This window comes from Xyrauchen texanus, chromosome 2 (genome assembly GCF_025860055.1).
Source record: "Xyrauchen texanus isolate HMW12.3.18 chromosome 2, RBS_HiC_50CHRs, whole genome shotgun sequence".
Lineage (NCBI taxonomy): Eukaryota > Metazoa > Chordata > Actinopteri > Cypriniformes > Catostomidae > Xyrauchen > Xyrauchen texanus.
In genome coordinates, this window is record NC_068277.1 from 61688519 (window position 1) to 61708038 (window position 19520).

At 41.5% G+C, this 19520-nt stretch overlaps 1 protein-coding gene across 4 annotated transcripts in view; it reads right to left on the reverse strand.

Moving 5' to 3' along the window:
• LOC127655912 (histone H2B) overlaps nucleotides 1–19520 on the reverse strand; it is a 42875-nt gene that overhangs the window by 1882 nt on the left and 21473 nt on the right. For 2 of the 4 annotated variants that reach the window (XM_052144013.1, XM_052143976.1), the window contains exons 2-5: nucleotides 6135–6264; nucleotides 5202–5336; nucleotides 3214–3294; nucleotides 1504–2697 (exon numbers count right to left, since the gene is read on the reverse strand). Coding sequence is in view for 2 of the 4 variants with exons in the window: in XM_052143976.1 (XP_051999936.1) it covers nucleotides 2591–2697; nucleotides 3214–3294; nucleotides 5202–5336; nucleotides 6135–6264 (453 nt within the window). In the remaining 2 variants the exon portion in view is untranslated. Of the gene's footprint in view, nucleotides 1–1503; nucleotides 2698–3213; nucleotides 3295–5201; nucleotides 5337–5670; nucleotides 5766–6134; nucleotides 6265–19520 lie in introns of those variants that run through there. The other 2 variants (XM_052143985.1, XR_007972118.1) reach the window with 2 other exon arrangements.

Consider the following 19520-nt stretch of genomic DNA (forward strand, 5'->3'; position numbering starts at 1 on the left):
TCTTCTTCTACGGTGTCTTCGACTGATGGCACACAAGCGTGCAAAGATAAAGAGAGCCCAGGCAATCGATATCACAACCTGAGATGACGGCATGTTCGTTTGTTTATGTCAGCGCTTGTCGCCTCTGTTGACGTAGCAGCCTGCTAGCGGCAAGGGAAGATGACGCAAACGGTAATCGAGTGGCGTCTCATTTCTTAGAGTACGTTCTTACCCCTACCCCCCTTCACTCGATATTGAGGGCCAAGGGGAAGATGCAGACAAAGGGGGAGGGGTCAGAAGCCGTGGATGACTGCGGAGGTGCGCACGCTGCTGAGGTCCCGAGACTCCGCCTTCAGAGCAGGCGATAAGGCAGCCCTAAGAACAGCTAGGGCCAAACTGTCACGGGCAATCAGAGAGGCAAAGCGCGCACACGCCCAGAGAATCCACAGTCACTTCCAGGACAGCGGTGACACGCGGCGCATGTGGCAGGGCATCCAGGCCATCACCAACTACAGGACAACATCAGTTGCCTGTGACAAAGATGCCTCCCTTCCAGATGCGCTGAACGACTTCTACGCTCGGTTTGAAGTGCAGAACGACGTGATGGCGAGGAAGTCCACCCCTCCTCCTAACGACCAGGTGCTCTGTCTTACCACGGCAGATGTGAGGAAAACTCTACGTAGAGTCAACCCACGGAAGGCTGCTGGACCAGACAACATTCCTGGCAGAGTGCTCAGAGGATGTGCAGACCAGCTAGCAGATGTTCTTACCGACATCTTCAACATCTCTCTGAGCAGCGCCGTCGTTCCAACGTGCTTCAAGGCCACCACCATCATCCCCATGCCAAAGAAGTCTTCAGTGTCCTGCCTCAACGACTACCGTCCCGTCGCACTTACACCCATCATCATGAAGTGCTTCGAGAGGCTCGTCATGAGGCAGATTAAGACCCAGCTGCCCCCTCACTAGACCCACTGCAGTTTGCGTATCGTTCAAACCGTTCAACGGATCGATGCCATCACCACAACCCTCCATCTGGCCCTCACCCACCTAGACAATAAGGACTCATACGTTCGAATGCTGTTCATAGATTTCAGCTCAGCATTCAACACAATCATTCCCCAGCACCTGATTGGAAAGCTGAACCTGCTGGGCCTGGACACCTCCCTCTGCAACTGGATCCTGGACTTCCTGACTGGGAGACCTCAGTCAGTCCGGATCGGGAACAGCATCTCCACCACCACCACACTGAGCACTGGGGCCCCCAGGGCTGTGTGCTCAGTCCACTGCTGTTCACTCTGCTGACTCACGACTGTGCAGCAATGCACAGCTCGAATCACATCATCAAGTTCGCCGATGACACGACCGTGGTGGGTCTCATCAGCAAGAACAACGAGTCAGCATACAGAGAGGAGGTGCAGCGGCTGATCGAACTGGTGTAGAGCCAACAACCTGTCCCTGAATGTCGACAAAACAAAAGAGATGGTTGTTGACTTTAGGAGAGCACAAGGTGAACACACTCCGCTGAACATCGACGGCTCCTCTGTGGAGATCGTCAAGAGCACCAAATTCCTTGGTGTTCACCTGGCGGAGAACCTCACCTGGTCCCTCAACACCAGCTCTATCACCAAGAAAGCCCAGCAGCATCTCTACTTTCTTCGAAGGCTGAGGAAAGCACATCTCCCAACCCCCATCCTCACTACATTCTATAGAGGGACTATTGAGAGCATCCTGAGCAGCTGCATCACTGCCTGGTTTGGGACTTGCACCGTTTCGGACCGCAAAGCCCTGCAGAGGATAGTGAGGACAGCTGAGAAGATCATTGGGGTCTCTCTTCCCTCCATCAAAGACATTTACAAAAAACACTGTATCCGCAAAGCAACCAGCATTGTGGACGACCCCACACACCCCTCACACAAACTCTTTACCCTCCTCCCGTCTGGCAAGAGGTACCGAAGCATTCGGGCCCTCACGGCCAGACTGTGTAACAGCTTCTTCCCCCAAGCCATCAGACTACTTAATACTCAGAGACTGGTTTGACACACACTTGTCCTGAGTTGCACTTTAATTACTGTCACTTTATAACTGTCTGCTACCTCAATAACTGCTATGTGCATAGAACATTATCTCATAGTATGTTATGTTTACATTTTTAGAAACTGTCATCTTTTTGCACTACTGAGTACTGGTCGGCGCTGCACTGTCTATTGTCCTGTTCATTGTCAGTAATTTGTTGTACTGTCCTGTACTTTTTGCACATGTTTGCACGTGCACTTTATATAGGTATATATAGGTAGTTTATATAGGTATTTTATTTCGTTGTGTAGTCTCATGTGGTCCTATGTTGGTCCTTTGTTGTTTTTATGTAGCACCATGGTCCTGGAGGAACGTTGTCTCGTTTTGCTGTGTACTGTACTAACTGTATATGGTTGAAACGACAATAAAAACCACTTGACTTGACTTGACTTGACTAAATGAGATTGGCCCTTACTTGTGACTTGGAAAACAATGACTTGGTCCCACCTCTGCTTTTCCCCCTCAGTATTACATTTTCAAACTTCTAGCCACATTTAAAACATTTCCAAACTCACTCACTGGAGAAACACACTCATTTTTAATTAACATTTTTCCTGGACATTGCCAGTCTTAGCTCTGCCATCTTCCCATTCAGGGCTGTTCCGATCTGGCCAGCCGAAACTGAGTGCTTTGACATAACTGCATCTGAGAAGGTAGATTTTAAAGAAAAAAGTTTTAGGTATAAAGCAGACAAAACACTGGTGGATAAACTTATCACCAAGATAAAACATTTTTTTTTATTGCAGTTTCTTCTAGTGCAAATCAGTAAAATTGAGTGACAAAGTACGTGAGTATGCAAGTAATGCCACACTTACACTGCAATCAGTGTGTAAGCATGGCGGCCAGTTTTGCACCAATTTAATTTGCAAACGAAATAGGGTCATAGTGCCAAACACCACCACCACCTCTCATCGAAACTAACTTTTTTTTTTTTGGAACGCCGAATGGTAACCACTTTTAAAGTTGACTTCGCTCAGCGTTGGTAAATGGCTGTCATCCTGCTACACAGAAAATTAATCATGTACGAGAGTCATGTACAGCCCTGTGCACAGGATTTTAAAATGATGTCAGCCCAGTAGCTGATTTGACTGAGTTTAGGCTCACATCACTTTAAATACAGACCTGTGGCAGATGATGTCAAATAGCAAAATCATAACTTACCCATTATAGCTTTTACTTTTATTTCATCTAGGCCGCTTCTTCTCTCCCCATCTCCCCCCTTTGAAACCTTGGATTCCCCTCCTGAGGGAAAAAAGTTGTTTTTCAGTATGAAAAATAACCAGTATATAGTTTACATTTTCATTATCAGCAGCATGACAATCAAAATGGTTGAAAACAGACACATACACACAGTCGGTCCATTTACATGCACAGCTTAAATGGTAAATGGACTGCATTTATATTGCACTTTTCTACTCCTACGAGCACTCAAAGCGCTTTACAATGTATGCCTCACATTCACCCATTTACACACCAGTGGCGGAGGCTGCTATTCAAGGTGCCAACCTGCCACTGGGAGAAGTTTGGGGTTCAGTATCTTGCTCAAGGACACTTTGATAGGGGCAGGCAGAGCGGGGCTCGAATCTGCAGAGGTGCCAAATGGTACCTCTACCACCTGCGCCACCATCGCCCCTTTAATCAAATTATTACTAATAATCAAGCTAAGACCTGAATTCCAGTAAAAGGCACGTAACACAAATCCTATGAAAATGTTATATATAGGTTCCATTGGAAGAAGGGGCAGAAGGCAGACGACACGGCACGCAGGGTTCCTCCAGTCCAACTTCAGTTCGATTGGCGTATACATGCACAAGTTATTTGACTTTCAATTGCATTATCTGGGTGTCTTAATCGGAATATGAGTAGTCCAGTTTGGTTTGATTTCAATCAGTTCAGTAAGGTAGTTCTTGAGCCAGAGGGTTTGTCGCTACCATCTAAGGGCAGTAAGGCACATTGTGATTCCTGGAATGGTAGCATAGTGGTTAAGGAACCTGGCTAGCATGCTTATAGCCTTAAAATTGTTCTTTCAAAAATATGTGCTCATTCATGTGAAATTACTTCCACCTACTAATCAAAGTAATCTCGTAAGTGTAGAATCTGCTATTCAGAATACATATGCGCAAGTCGCGCGAATGGCTGAATCCATGTTGCGCCTCCATCTTTGAAATACATTCGCCAACGAGGGACATTCCTGGAAATTCAAGCTCCGCCTTTCCCGCTTTAATGCCGGGGGGGATTAGTCTACTCGCAACTGCCGGCAGATTTGAAAGCCTGTTGAAGATGGAGGATCACACCTATTCTCGAGGATGTGAAAAGGAGTCGCCAAGGAAGCGAAAAAGAGAATTATAACGACAATGCGACAGGAAAAACAACAAGACCAAAGTCAATATTGGAGTGGCTTTTCCAAGATGGAAAGAGCTCATGAGGAGCAAGGATTTTAAAAGGGAACGCCGAAGTTGCCTGCTTTCTTCTCGACAGGTAATTCAGCCTATTCGTGTAAATCTATACAGTCTATGGTGTAAATTTGAAGTTTTATAGTTGCTTGGCTAACTATAGCATGGTTGTGCATAACGCTAGAACGACATCTAGGATACTTTTCCTCACGTCGATGAAAAAGAATTGTCTAGGGCTAGGCTATGTTGTAACAAATCTGTGTGCTATGATGGATCACAGGCAAAGGACACTCTAAATTGTAGTTATTTTTCATTGATTTTGCTTTGTACTGGAAGCCATGTTAACCTTTACATGAAACGGCCACCGTAGGAGTTAAAACGCGCTCGGAATGGGGGGGCTAGAAAGTAATATTCAGTTAGTTGTCATATAGAAAATCACCGCTAGATGGGAGAAGTTCTTACACAATGTAGCTTTAACATAACAAATGTGACCATGGAATAAGCATTTTTAACCACACTCTACACTAGTGCAGTGGTTCCCAACCCTGTCCTGGTGCCCCACCAACACTGCACGTTTCCTTTGTCTCCCTAATCAAACACACCTGATTCAACACATCAGCTCATAATCACATGGGTTAATGAGCTGATGAGCTGAATCAGGTGTATTTGATTAGAGAGACAAAGAAAACGTGCAGTGTTGGTGGGGCGCCAGGACAGGGTTGGGAACCACTGCACTACTGTACAGACAATACTAACCTCTCAAATTACTTTTGACGAGCGTTTCGATGTCAAACACCCCAAGCAGCAAAATCCTTGCCCACTGGATGCCTGGCAAGCACAGCGCCACACACTTCGCGATATGTAAACACCTGAACCCGGGACAATTTCTTCCTGTTGAAAAAAATAAAAATTGATAGGCTTAAAAGTTTCAATTCAGTATAGCAAACAAAATATCCAGCATTCCAGATACAACTGACTGTTGAAATTGGTCCCAATAGTATTATGTCAAGCATTCCTGGTCCCTACTGTCAATGTTGGAAATTTCATATTATCAATAAGTAGTGTCAAAAAGAGCCATTGCCACAAGGTACCAGGAAATTTGGGAGATTAGATTATGACAAATTTACAGTAAATTGTATTCGATTATGACCAATTAATATAGAAGACAAGGTGATTGCAAGCAGTTCACATACTTTCCAACAGCACATGATAAAAAAGTACACACTATTTGAACAGGGTTTGAAGGGCTGGGGAGAGACCCTGGACTGCCGAGGTGCATGGAGCTTCTATTGAGCATTTCTTTTATCTGAGGTATCTCTGCATCAACAGGAAAAACGGATGTGAAAGACTGTAGCCAATAAGTATAAGAATAGAAGTATACTCTTTTGATCCTGTGAGGGAAATTCAGTCTCTGCATTCCCATCAATGTATTAGTGAGACACACTGTTGAAAACATCACACTTCTTATCAGTCCTTTTAAAATAATGATGTGATGATGTAAGTCCCCATATACAATTTACACCAGCCAATTTTTCTGTGTGGGATGGCAGGCCACCACAGTCTGATCAATGAATAGGAAACATTGGCATGTCGAGTTTTATGATCTGGCAAAATAAAAGCCCCGGCTATTTAAGTTTTACTGTGTGTGTGTGTATATATGTGTGTAGAATGGAAATATAATACGTTTACCTGTGAAGATGAATTTTTTTATTTCTAGCAATTCTTGACCCACAAGTGAGAGCTCGTTGTCACTATTTTCTGCTTGTTCTTCCAAGGAAATGGAAGCTAGGATTTCCGCCCCTTGATTGTGAATGGCAGCCTGTGGCAACATATAAATGAATTTTTTTAAATTAAAACATACTTTCCAGATCAAAATTTCGTATGTATTTAATGTGAACAATACTAAATTTCCCCTTATCATCCCCGGCACACCATTTCACAAGCGCATACATGTCTTACTTCTTGTCGTGTCGTCGTCGTTAACGTTTCTCAGGTTTACGCGGGTAACAGTTACTAGGGAAATACTGATTGCATTATTAAAAAAAAAAAGATTCTCAATAAGAAAAATTTTAATGTTTTAAAAATTAAAACCAATATGTTGTTGTTCTTCTTATTATTATTATTACTATTATTATTATTATTATCTTACATTCATTATTTTTCTATTTTACTTTTAAAGATCAGATGGCCGTTACCGGAGGTTACGCAATTCACTACGTACATGTGTTCCAAGAAAGCAAGGTTCAAGTGATACATTTGATAGTAAATTATATTTTGCAAAGGAATTCTGGAGATTTATGTTTTAGGTTTTTCTTTTCTTTTTTTAGAATAACTGGTTTATTAATAAAGATAATTTAAGTGTAGGTAAATATATTATTCTGACACATTCCATTTCAGAATGTGGCGGTAATGCAACCAGATGTTGTTTGGCCAACTGCCATAAAAACAAGAAGAAGAAGAAGGTTCAAATATTAGCTTGGGTGCAGAGTCAACTATGGAAGACGGTATTTTGATTTTAAGTTCATAATGGAGTATCGAAAATACCTTTCCACGGGTGCAGCAGTTCCTGCGCGAACAGCACGTCGATGGAAAAGGTAACTGCACTATATATGTATAGATAGCTAACTTTAAAAGACAATTGCGTGCATAAGACATAACGTTAGTTACCTTAGCAATTATCGCTAGCTAACTTGAACAAGCAAGCAAGCATCCTTTGTTTATTATTGTCTGTTTCTGTTAAATTTAGAAAGCTGAAGAAAAGGGAAAACTTGAGTATTATTGACCTTTTCCGCATTTCGTTCATGATAATTGTTTATGTATAACCAGGGGTGGTCGTGTATTTGATTTTCAATTTAAATAAAAAATGAGGGAAATGACTTTGTATTTATGGTTTATCTCTTCGCCAGTTTGAAAACCAATAAAGAGAAAAGCACACTTTTTTCGTTTTTCATTTATTTGTTAAAAAAGAATAATAAATGAACGAAAAAGTACACAGAACGTTAGGTAGGTTCAGAGCCATAAGATGGCTCTGGGTAGGTTTAAGTTTATTGTAGCCGTGCAAAGGAGACATGAAGGACATGTAATGTTAACCAGGAGAACAAATGTTGCTGTATCTAATGATTGGGGAAAAATAACAAGTATAAAGTATAAATTTGTAAGTGTGTGTTTGTACTAAAGTTTTAGCAACCTCAAACTGATGTTTTTTAAAAATCAGTTTATAAAAATATCTACATATGTGTAAACAGGACCTTAAAGACAACAATAATAATAATAATAATAATAAAATCCAGACCTGCCAACCTTCAAAAACTTTTTTGAGTGGCAACTTACTGATTTATTGTCGAAGTTCTGGTTCATGAACATGGCGGCATGCACGCAGAAAAAATGTGCCATTACCACTGTCTTTGATGTTATTTTGGCTGGTTGGGCATCAGTATAGTGTATCGTTTTGTTCAAATGCTTACCAATCACTTCACCTGGTCATAGGACATTTCCCCACTCACCACCATATTTAGTTATTCAACATATAAATCCACTATGAAGGAAGCAAGAACATTTTTAATGAAAAGACATGCATTTACATCACTCACTCATATTCACTTCAACTTGGACATTTGACAAAAGGGAAGTGAAAATTCAAAAAGGTTTATGACCCTTATCATAGACCTTCAACATCATATAAATAACTCAAAATCACAAAAGAAAATATGTCCTTTTGAAAACTGACAACTGGCAAACAATTGAAAGAAAGATAAAATTACTGAAGCCATGCCATGTCCTTTCTAAATAAACATTTTACTGTTGAGATTTATCACTTGTGGCAGTGACAGCTGCTCTAGACTGTTTTGCCTCATAGGTAGCGGACTTGCCCTTCCCGAGAAGTCTGTCGCTGAAGCCCTCCATGTGGCAGACAGTCCCCTTAGCAGCCATGCTCACCTTTTTCATAACCAAAGCACTGATCATATCAGTGCTCAGGCTGGCTCTGTATTGGGTCTTGTTCTTGGTAACAAGACTTAAAACCCTCTCACAGTCAGCATTGCTATGGAATATTACTAGTATTCCAAGCATGACTGCTGAGAGGTTGGCGAAGACCTCCTGGCCTCCCCTCTTCAAAAGGCTGATGTCTCTCCATGCCTCATCAATACGTTTCCTGAGGATGCTGGAAGCAAAGCTGGTGGTTTGATACATCCTGAACTCATTCTCTACCTGATCCACTGTTACACTATCCGGCAAAATAGAAGGAAAGGGACTGATGAAGAAGTCAACAGAACAGAATTTCACAGATAGCCTCTTCTCTATGTTGGCCACAACAGCATGCATAAGCAGCTCATCTCCAAATGGAAATTTGGAAAGTATGTAGTCAGCTGCAGATGAAAAGAACTTCCTCACATCCCTATAGAAAGGCTTCAGCTCTAGGTTACCCTGGCTTTGGATAAAAACTTGGGTCTCATACCCAATTGAGAGTTCCTCATCAGGCAGCTGCTTTTCACTTGTGATGGTTGGCCTGATACCTCTACCAATTTCATTCAACATAGTGATCACATGCTCAGGCTTGCAGAATGAAAGCAATATCTTTTGCAGTTGCAGCTCCAAAGTTGGAAGCAGGATATGAATGCATGGCTCCTCTTTTTGAAGTATTTGGTTGCTGATGTCAAAAACTGGTATGACCCTCTTCAGAAAGAGTGAATACACTTTTGACATAGGGTTGGAGAGGAACTGAAGTACCTTCTCAGGTTTTGTCAGATCCTTTTTCTCTTCTTTCTTGGTTCTTTCTGCCTTTGTTTTTTCTTTTTCTTTTGCAGCTCTTTTTCCAATTTCGTTTTGCTTGAAGAGGAAATTTGTTAGGTCAAACTCTGCAGCAAGATGTGCAGGAGCTTTAGGCTTCTGAGTAGAACCAGGTGGAGGTGCAGACAGCTTTGGTAGGATAGAGGAGAGCTTGGGCTGCACTTTAGCTGGCATGCTGCTGGAGGGTGTGGCTTTAGGCTTCTGTGTAGGACCAGGTGGAAGCTTTGCCAGATTGGAGGAACCTGATAACTTTGTCCTCTTTTTCTTCCCTGCATCTACCTCATTACCAAAGAAAACAGTAAGAGCATCCCACTGTTGCAGTAAACGGTTCACACACTGCCCCAGAGACAGCCATCTTGTGGAGGCCAGCTTGAAGATCTTCCTCACCTCTGTGTCACACATGATTTGAATATCACGTAGGTTCGACTTTCTCTTGCTGCTTTTGTCTAGATAGTAATAGATGGTAATGAGGAAGTCTTCGATGTTCACACTAAGCTGCCTGGATGCCCTCTCTGCAGCTAGGTGTATCAGGTGGCAGGGACAACCAACTAGGTAGATATGCGGATGTTGTGCCTTGAAAAAGCCGCTACACCTTTCCCCAAACCTTGCATAACTGCAGCATTGTCAGCTGCAAGACTGACACAATTTGACCATGGTATGCCTCTCTTTGTCAGTTCACCATCAAGCAATTCAAATATTGCTCTCCCAGTAGATTCTCTTGATTCACAAATCTTAAGCAACATCACAACTACCCTACCTAGATTGGCATTAAAAATCTTCACTACAATGGGGTAAATTTTTATGTCCTCCATATCTGTGCTCCCATCTGTAGCAAGGCTGTATGGAGAGTGCTTCATTGCTTCTGTAATGCACACATCATCATGCCAGGCCAGTGTTTTTATTATGGCAGCAGTCTTAGTTCTGCCACAGCCATACTGTTTGGCTATCTCACTATCAGGAAACATCTTCTTAAACAGAGGTCCAGCATGGTCTGCAGCAGCTAATGGCAAGTTGTGTTCTACAATGAATGTAGTGTAAAGGGTTTCGGCGCGGATTGGTCTCAAATCCTGTGGTTGTACGAAGAATGAGTTAATTCTAGGCACTGAGTCTGTAGCAGCCACATTTTTAAAATGTTTTTTGCCCTCCACATGCCGTCGACAGTCTGCAAAAAACATACGTACACACACTCTAAAGCCTCTCTTCGTAATTATAGGGTAGACTGTAAAAGTGATTAGGCAAAACTATGATTTCACCGGATTCTAAAAATATCACTTGCTCTGCACTACTACGCTATACTTTTTTTCAGTACACCTGCTTAAAAATATTTTTTTCATGATCAATATTTAATTGTATGTGTGCTTATATTAACTGATATCCATAAATGAATTGCATTCAATTGTTTAATTAGCCATATATATGATAGCTACATACAAGCTACGTATTTCAATCATGAGAATGAGTAAATGTACGCCTGTTTCTCCAGACTCACGCTTATCAGTCATCCACAAATCACAGAACTTTCATAATCAATAAACCATAATGATTCATTTTATTAAGATTTATTCTTCAGCTTTACTTAAGTATTTTATAATTTGCATGGCTAAATTATGTTTTCCTCTTTTCTGAGTGACCATGAATACCGGAGTATTTTGAGTGAGATATATAATCCATGCGATCACTCCCGTGTGATAATCGAATCCAGATCAACTCAATACAATATTTCAACTTTCCACATCCACCCCAGCCGGTTTACCTTTAGGAGTCAAAAGTACCGTGACTGTAGCCTACTGTCCTCGCTCAAATCAATCAGACGGCAGGCCGCGGGAGTGGAAGCGGGATTGAGCGGGATTCTTTATTGCCTTACGTATCTGTCAATCATCCCCGCTTGCTAGTTTGAGAAATGAACCCAGCGCTATGATTGGTCAAACTCTTATTCATTTGCTGTTGCTTGATTTGAGGACTGCGCGTGAAAAGAGGCGGGTCACCAGGTTATGCGTAGTTTTAGAGTGACAAATCGTATCAGCATAATTTGAGTTCAAAATGCGTAACCGCTACGCAAAATGCGTACAGGTTGGCAGGTCTGTAAAATCATATGAGAAATTGCAAAAAAAAATCAACATAAATTGCCAAAACCTGAAGGAATGGTCAAGCTTTATGTTAAAATACAATGTTAATTTTTTCTTATTTTCTTCTTTCAGGTCAGCGGCATGTCCAGGCTCCCCAAGGAGAAAAAAAGTAAGTCACTTTACATGTGAACACAATGAAATTCTGTCTAATTCTACACTGATCTGTGTCAGGATTGCAGGCTATCTGCTACAATTTTTACTATTTTACCTGCACCAAGTTTATAAAGTCTAACTTAGTTATAATGTTATCTTTGCAGTGTATTAGCTCTAGCTCGTGTTTAGTCATTTTAAGTTGGTAAGTTATTGTACAAAAAAATCATGTGTTATCAGAGATTAAGGAAACATATTGAATTGAAATACTGCCTTGAAGTGATATTTATTATTTTCATGAATATTGGTTTCCTATTTCAGGTATGTGATTCTGCTGTTACCCTAAGTGATCCTGCACGCATCTCCTGTGGTCCTGCACTCGACTCCCGTCATCCTGGTCCTGCACTCGACTCACTTAATCCTGATCCTGCACTCGTCTCCTGTGATCCTGTACTGAACTCACATGGTCCTGATCCTGCACTCGACTCCCGTCATCCTGATCCTGCACTCGACTCACTTAATCCTGATCCTGCACTCGACTCACATGGTCCTTATTCTGCACTCGTCTCCTGTGATTCTGTACTGAACTCACATGGTCCTAATCCTGCACTCGACTCCCGTCATCCTGGTCCTGCACTCGACTCACTTAATCCTGATCCTGCACTCGACTCACTTAATCCTGATCCTGCACTCGACTCACATGGTCCTGATTCTGTACTCGTCTCCTGTGATCCTGTACTGAACTCACATGGTCCTGATCCTGCACTCGTCTCCTCTGATCCTGCACTGAACTCACATGATCCTGATCATGCACACGTCTCCTGTGATCCTGCACTCGTCTCCTGTGATCCTGCACTCGTCTCCTGTGATCCTGCACTCGTCTCCTCTGATCCTGCACTGAACTTACATGATCCTGATCCTGATCCTGCACGCGTCTCCTGTGATCCCGCACTCATCTCCTGTGATCCTGCACTCGTGTCGCCTGATCCTGATTTTGCACTCATTAGTACTATATCGGTAAATGTTAATAGCTGTCTCTATATCTACAAATACTATAAATATTATATAAAATAATATTATTATATTAAATTCTATAAACTAATCCCGGTCACATATTAAGGCTCGTTTTTGCTTATTTGTGAAATCTAAACAAACCTGAATGTTAATTGTTATGCAAGTTTTACTTTATAATAGTAAGATTAATACACATACTTTATCATTGCTATTTAGTATCATTGGCTGAAATAAAATAACATTTTAAATTTCTTTGTGTGTTGCAGGTCTGTGAAGAACCTCCCCTCTCATTCATACCACCAGTCCACCAAACCTCTACAAACACTTCCTGTGCAAATGGGCAGGTACTGCAAACTGCTACTGTCAAGGATACAAGAAAACAGCATGAGTTGCTACTTCTTGCTTTAAAACTCAAGCATGGACTGATTGATGAAGCTTTAGAAGACACACTTAAATTTGTTAACATTATAAGTCAGAGGCATGCTGTGTCATCTACCAAACATCACTTTTACAAAACTTTTGATGACTTGAAAAGAACTATTCAGTTTCACTGCATATGTGAGGAATGCACAATTTCTGTAAACATTGAGGGAGAAAAAGTGGTTTGTCCTAACTGTCAATATTCTTGTAGTGTAGCCGATCAGATGAAACAGGGGCACTTCTTTGTTGTTTTTCCACTAGAATCACAATTAAAGAATATGATGGAACAAGAGGAACTCTTCAGCCAGTTGACTAGGCCTAACAGTGGTGCTCACTCTAGCCCACTGACAGATATCACTGATGGTGAGCTTTACAAGAGGGTTAACAGAAATATTGAAGGCCAATCTGAGCATCACGTCAATCTCACACTACCCTTTAGCTGTGACGGGGTACCTGTGTTTAAGAAATCTTCTTACAGTATTTGGCCACTTCTCTATACAGTCAATGGATTACCACCTGATTTGAGAGCAAAACAAGTCATGTTGTCAGCCTTATGGTTTGGTTAATTAAAGCCAAACTGTAACACATGCTTAGCACCATTTGTGAAAGAATGCAATCAATTGCTTACTCATGGGTTTGAGTGGATCAGTGTAAATGGTATTCATGGCGGTCCAAAGTATTTCCCTTGGTTGCAGTATGTGATTCTGTTGCAAGACCGATGATTCAAAATTTTAAGCAATTCAATGGAGAATTTGGATGTTCATACTGTTTACAAAAAGGTACAGTGGTTGAGAAGGGTCAAGGTCATGTACAGGTCTATCCTTTTGAGTCTGATACTGAAAGCAGAAATCATGGTAGCAGTCTAGACTTTGCTCGAGAGGCTATAGAAAATCACACTACTGTGAAAGGAGTGAAAGTACCATCTATTTTGTCCTTGATCCCATCAGTTGACCTGATACAAGGTTGCGTACCTGACTACATGCACGCCTGTCTTCTTGGTGTTGCAAGATCTATGACTTATATGTGGGTTAGAAGTGACAATCATGAAAACCCATGGTATGTAGGAAGGTGTATCCAAGTGATTGATCAAAAACTTCACCTTATCCAACCACCCTCCTGTGTTTCCAGAGTGCCTAGATCACTGCAAGAGAGAAACTATTGGAAGGCGCATGAGTGGTACATGTGGCTTTTCTACTATAGCATCCCAGTGCTTAAAGGGATCTTACCAGAGTGCTATCTAATACACTGGACACGGTTTGTGAAGGCTTTGGCATTGCTCTTAACTGAAAGTGTCACCTTGCAACAAATTCAGGAAGCAGATATCATGCTTAAGAGATTTATGATGGAAATGGGGGATCTCTATGGTATACAAAACGTGTCCTATAATGTCCATCTCTCTCTTCACCTTGCACAGTGTGCGAAACTGGGGTCCTTTATGGGCTCATTCAGCTTTCACATTTGAGTCATATAATCACAGCCTGCTCAAAATGATCAAGAGCACACAAGGGGTCCCTTTGCAGATTGTCAAAACATTTCAGTTACAGAAGGGTCTGCCCTTATATGCCAAGAAAACACTGTCAAATGCATCCTCTGAATGCATTTCGGCCTTTGAAGACTTAGTCCAACACACACCCAGAGTGCAATAAGGTGTAAAGAGGTCACTGCACTTGGAGGCAGACGTGAGAAAGTAAGACTTGAGCAAGATGACTGCCTTGCCCTCCACAATGTAGCTAATCACATAGAGAGAGAACTTCTTGTCAGTTACCGTGACAGGGCAGTAATTAATGGTGAAGTTGCGCACTCTAAAAGACATTCGAGAGAGAGAAAGAGAAACTCGCATGTTGTAGTCCTAACGGTATTTTCAGTGTTGATACATTTGTTGTTGTAAATGCAGCTGGTTTTCTTGAATTTATTTGGAAATATGTACTTTTATTTTGACATGACTAAAAACCGGAAGTAGCGCGAGACGCTCCGTGAGCTACACATAAACACTCCGTGAGCTAGACACACAGACAAAAAGTGCTCCGGTAGCGGTGATGTTACCTGCTTGTTTGTTTCTTTATGATTACCCCATGATTATTAGTGTTTGCTACAACTGTGTGTAAGTTGAAGAATCATATTTTTTGACTGAAGATTGCTTCTGGGAAATGACTCTGCCGTTGATTGAGAAGCAGGCCAAAGTGGTCAGTGTTACTTTGTATTCTTTATTAGCATCAGCTACAGTGTTAAGCCATGCTATTCATGTCATGTTTGCAATATTTTATGTTGTCTTGTATTTTGTCTATCCGAACTTTTAGTTCTACGGTGTTAATAAACATCTGTAAATGGAACTGGAGTCTTGCATTCAATCAATGGGTGGCACAGTTGTTGCAGACTTAGGAAGTGGGGAAACCTGCTATGCCATAGGACATTATTTTGAAACAAAGCGACACTGTTTTTTTGCTTCATTGTCGAACCCACACCACTTTGTTGCTGTTGGCAAAAAGTTGGGGCATCTGACAGCTGTTCCAGCTGCAGTTATTCAAAGAGAAAGTGTCTCTTTATGAATCTTCCAAACCTGAATGTTAATTATGTTTTTATATTTTTGAATCGTAATGAGTTGACGAATTGATTTAAAAAAAAAAAAAAACGAAAGGGGTCTTAGAATGGAAAACATTTTACCCATGCAGACCAAATAGTGAAAACACATTAATCTTTTAGAGTTTTTGCTTGTCAGTGAAATGCCAATTGATAGTTAAAAAGAATATTGTCTAACTCTGAATACCTTGACATGAAATGTCAATAGGTTAAAAAAGAATGAACTTATGTCTGATATCTATAGTGGAGTCCTAAATAGTAAGAATACTGCCTGCACATGTCTGAATGTGGAATGTGACTTAATAGTTAATAAGAATATTGTCTGTACTTGTCAAAATATCATGTAATGAAATGCCAGTTAATAACAGAAATGTATGTACTTGTCTGAATAGTTTAAAAAGATGATACTTAATGTCTGAATACCTCAAACGCCAATATTTAAAATGTTCTGTTTTATATCATATATTTGAATACCTTGTAATTAAATGCCTATAGTTGGAGATTTTGTGTCTGTATTGTGTGAATACCAAATATAGTACTTTTAATACAACAATGCAGTGTTTTATTTGTCATTTTTGACAAATACATCCACAAAGTACCATAACCATATGCCACAGCTTTAAAAATGCATCAGTATCACATGCATGTATGTTTACATACATTTATTAAATATGTGGAAAACAAATATGTATGTCACATATTTATACAATGTTGTCCATATATGCGAGAAACCAATACTATACTGTAATATATGCAGATATATGGTATCATATATGGATGAACTCAAATATTTTCTTCACATGTTTGGACACATAAATGTTCATATATGTTGCAGGCATATATTGTGTTCTCAGATAAGTCAAATATATGTATAAATATATGTCATGCCATTTAAAATATAAGTACATATATGGCCATATATTACATTTTTGTGTGGGTACAATAATTATGTGCAATACACAGCCTAGTCAATTATATTATTTAACATATCCTACCTCTTCTGCATTATATTACCTTACACTGTATATAACAGATTTGAATTTGTACATACAAAAAATTTGTGCTTACACACAAACAGATGAAAACATTAGTCATAGACATTGTAGAAACGTTTTAAATCCACCAATTCAGGGTATTTTTTCTTTACAAAGTAATTTATAAAAAATTATTCTTGGGAACTTTAACAAAGCAAATCTCACACGTGAACAGCCCAAATACAAACAGCACATTAAATGCCCCACCAGAGACAGGAATATATTGGATCACTGCTACACAACAATAAAGGATGCATATCACTCTGTCCCACGTGCATCATTGGGACACTCTGATCACTGTCTGGTTCATCTTCTTCCGACCTGCAAATGTGTTGTTTAAACGCGCTACGAGACGCAGGCGAGGGAAACGAGCCGGTGCGCTGGTTAAACGTCATCAGCACGGCGTTCGAACAGCACTGCCGAGCATTCATCTAGCGAATCTCCACTCTCTTCCCAACAAAACTGATGAACTACATCTCCTCACACGTACTAATAAGGACTTCTCAAACTCTGCTGCACTGTGCTTCACAGAAACCTGGCTGAGTGAAGCCATTCCGGACAGCGCATTACATCTGACGGGCTTCCAGCTGTTCAGAGCGGATTGCATCATGGAGTTAACGGGGAAAACGAGAGGCAGTGGAACATGCTTTTACATCAACAAAAGGATGTGCTGTCCTAATCTGGAAGCCCTCTTTATTAACTGTAAGCCTTTCTACTCGCCGCAGGAGTTTTCTTCGTTTATTCTGGTGTGTGTTTACATTCCTCCAAACGTGTCTGGGAACATAGCGCTGCAACAAAGACACAGAACAACAATACCCGGACTCAGTTATTATTATTCTTGGGGACTTTAACAAAGCAAATCTCACATGTGAACTGCCCAAATACAAACAGCACATTACATGCCCCACCAGAGACAGGAATATATTGGATCACTGCTACACAACAATAAAGGATGCATATCGCTCTGTCCCACGTGCAGCATTGGGACTCTCTGATCACTGTCTGGTTCATCTTCTTCCGACCTACAGGCAGAAATTAAAATCAACAAAGTCAGTTGTAAGGACTGTAATAAGATGGACTAATGAAGCAGAGCTGGAACTACAAGCCTGCTTTGACTGCACTGATTGGAGTGTTTTTGAAGCTGCAGCTACAGACCTGTACGAGCTCACAGATACTGTTACATCATACATCAGTTTCTGTGAGGACATGTGCATCCCTACTAGAGCATTTTCATCATTCAACAATGATAAACCATGGTTTACAGGAAAACTCAGACAGCTTCATAATGCCAAAGAGGATGCTTACAGGGGTGGGGATAAAGTATTGTATAATCAGGCCAGGATCACACTGAATAAGGAAATTAAAGTGGCTAAAAGAAGTTACTCTGAGAAGCTGAAAAAACAAGTTTTCAGCTAACGACCCTGCATCAGTGTGGAGTGGCCTGAAACAACTTACTAATTACAGGACTCCTACCCCCAACCCTGTGGCGGACCAACAACTGGCTGACAACCTGAATGTGTTCTACTGCAGATTCGAAAGGCCCAATTTCACACCCAACAAGCACTCGGACCTTCACTTCACACAAACATTAACACCAAGGTGTGGGCAACCCCCCTCCTGCTACACAACCTGCACTCACGATCTGTGAAGACGATGTGTGTCATGTCTTTCAGAAGCAATGTCAAGGAAGTCTTCAGGCCCAGATGGCATCTTACCAGCGTGCCTTCATTCCTGTGCTAACCAACTGGCCCCCATCTTCACACAGATCTTCAATAGATCACTGGAGCAGTGTGAAGTCCCATGCTGCTTCAAACACTTAATTGTTATCCCTGTCCCTAAGAAACCAAAAATCACAGGACTTAATGACTACAGACCTGTCGCCCTAACATCTGTGGTCATGAAGTCATTTGAGAGACTGGTTTTGGCCCAACTGAAGGACATCACTGGACCCTTTCTAGATCCCCTTCAATTTGCTTATCGAGCAAACAGGTCTGTGGATGATGCAGTCAACATAGGATTGCATCATATCCTGCAACATCTGGACAGACTGGGGACATACGCAAGGATCCTTTTTTTGTGGACTTCTGCTCGGCTTTCAACAACATCATCCCAGCTATTCTCCAACTCCCTGTTCCCATGTCTATCTGTCAGTGGCTTACCAGCTTTCTGACGGACAGGCAGCAGCTTGTGAGGCAGGGAAAATTCACTTCCACCACCTGTACCATCAGCACTGGTGCCCCCCATGTGTGCTCTCCCCACTACTCGTCTCCCTCTACACCAATGACTGCACCACCAAGGATCCCTCTGTCAAGCTCCTGAAGTTTGCAGATGACACAACTGTCATCGGCCTCATCCAAGATGACGATGAGTCTGCCTATAGAAAGGAGGTTGAATGGCTGGCTGTCTGGTGCAGTCAAAACAACCTGGAGCTGAACACGCTCAAAACAGTGGAGATGATTGTGGACTTTAGGAGGAAAACCCCAACATTGTTCCCCCTCACCATTCTAAACAGCACTGTGGCAGCAGTGGAGTCATTCAGGTTCATTGGCACTATCATCTCACAGGACCTGAAGTGGGAGTCACACATTGACCTGCCACAGGTGCTGCTGATACAGTTCTACAGAGCAGTCATTGAGTCTGTCCTCTGCACTTCAATAACTGTCTGGTTTGGTGCAGCTACAAAATCAGACATCAGAAGACTACAGAGGACAGTTCAGACTGCTGAGAGGATTATTGCTTGCCCTCTGCCCCCCCTTCAAGAACTATATACTTCCCAGAGTGAGGAAAAAGGTTGGTAAAATCACTCTGGACCTCACTCACCCTGCCCACTACCTTTTTGAACTGTTGCCTTCTGTTCAATAAAGCTGATTCTGATTATATCAAGTAGGATGTTGTTTTGTGACAAAGAAGATATTAAAGATATTTCTTATCATAGACCTAAATGGTAAATGGTCTGCACTTATATAGCGCCATTTTAACCTTAGCGGTATTCAAATCACTTTACACTGTGTCTCATTCACACACACTCA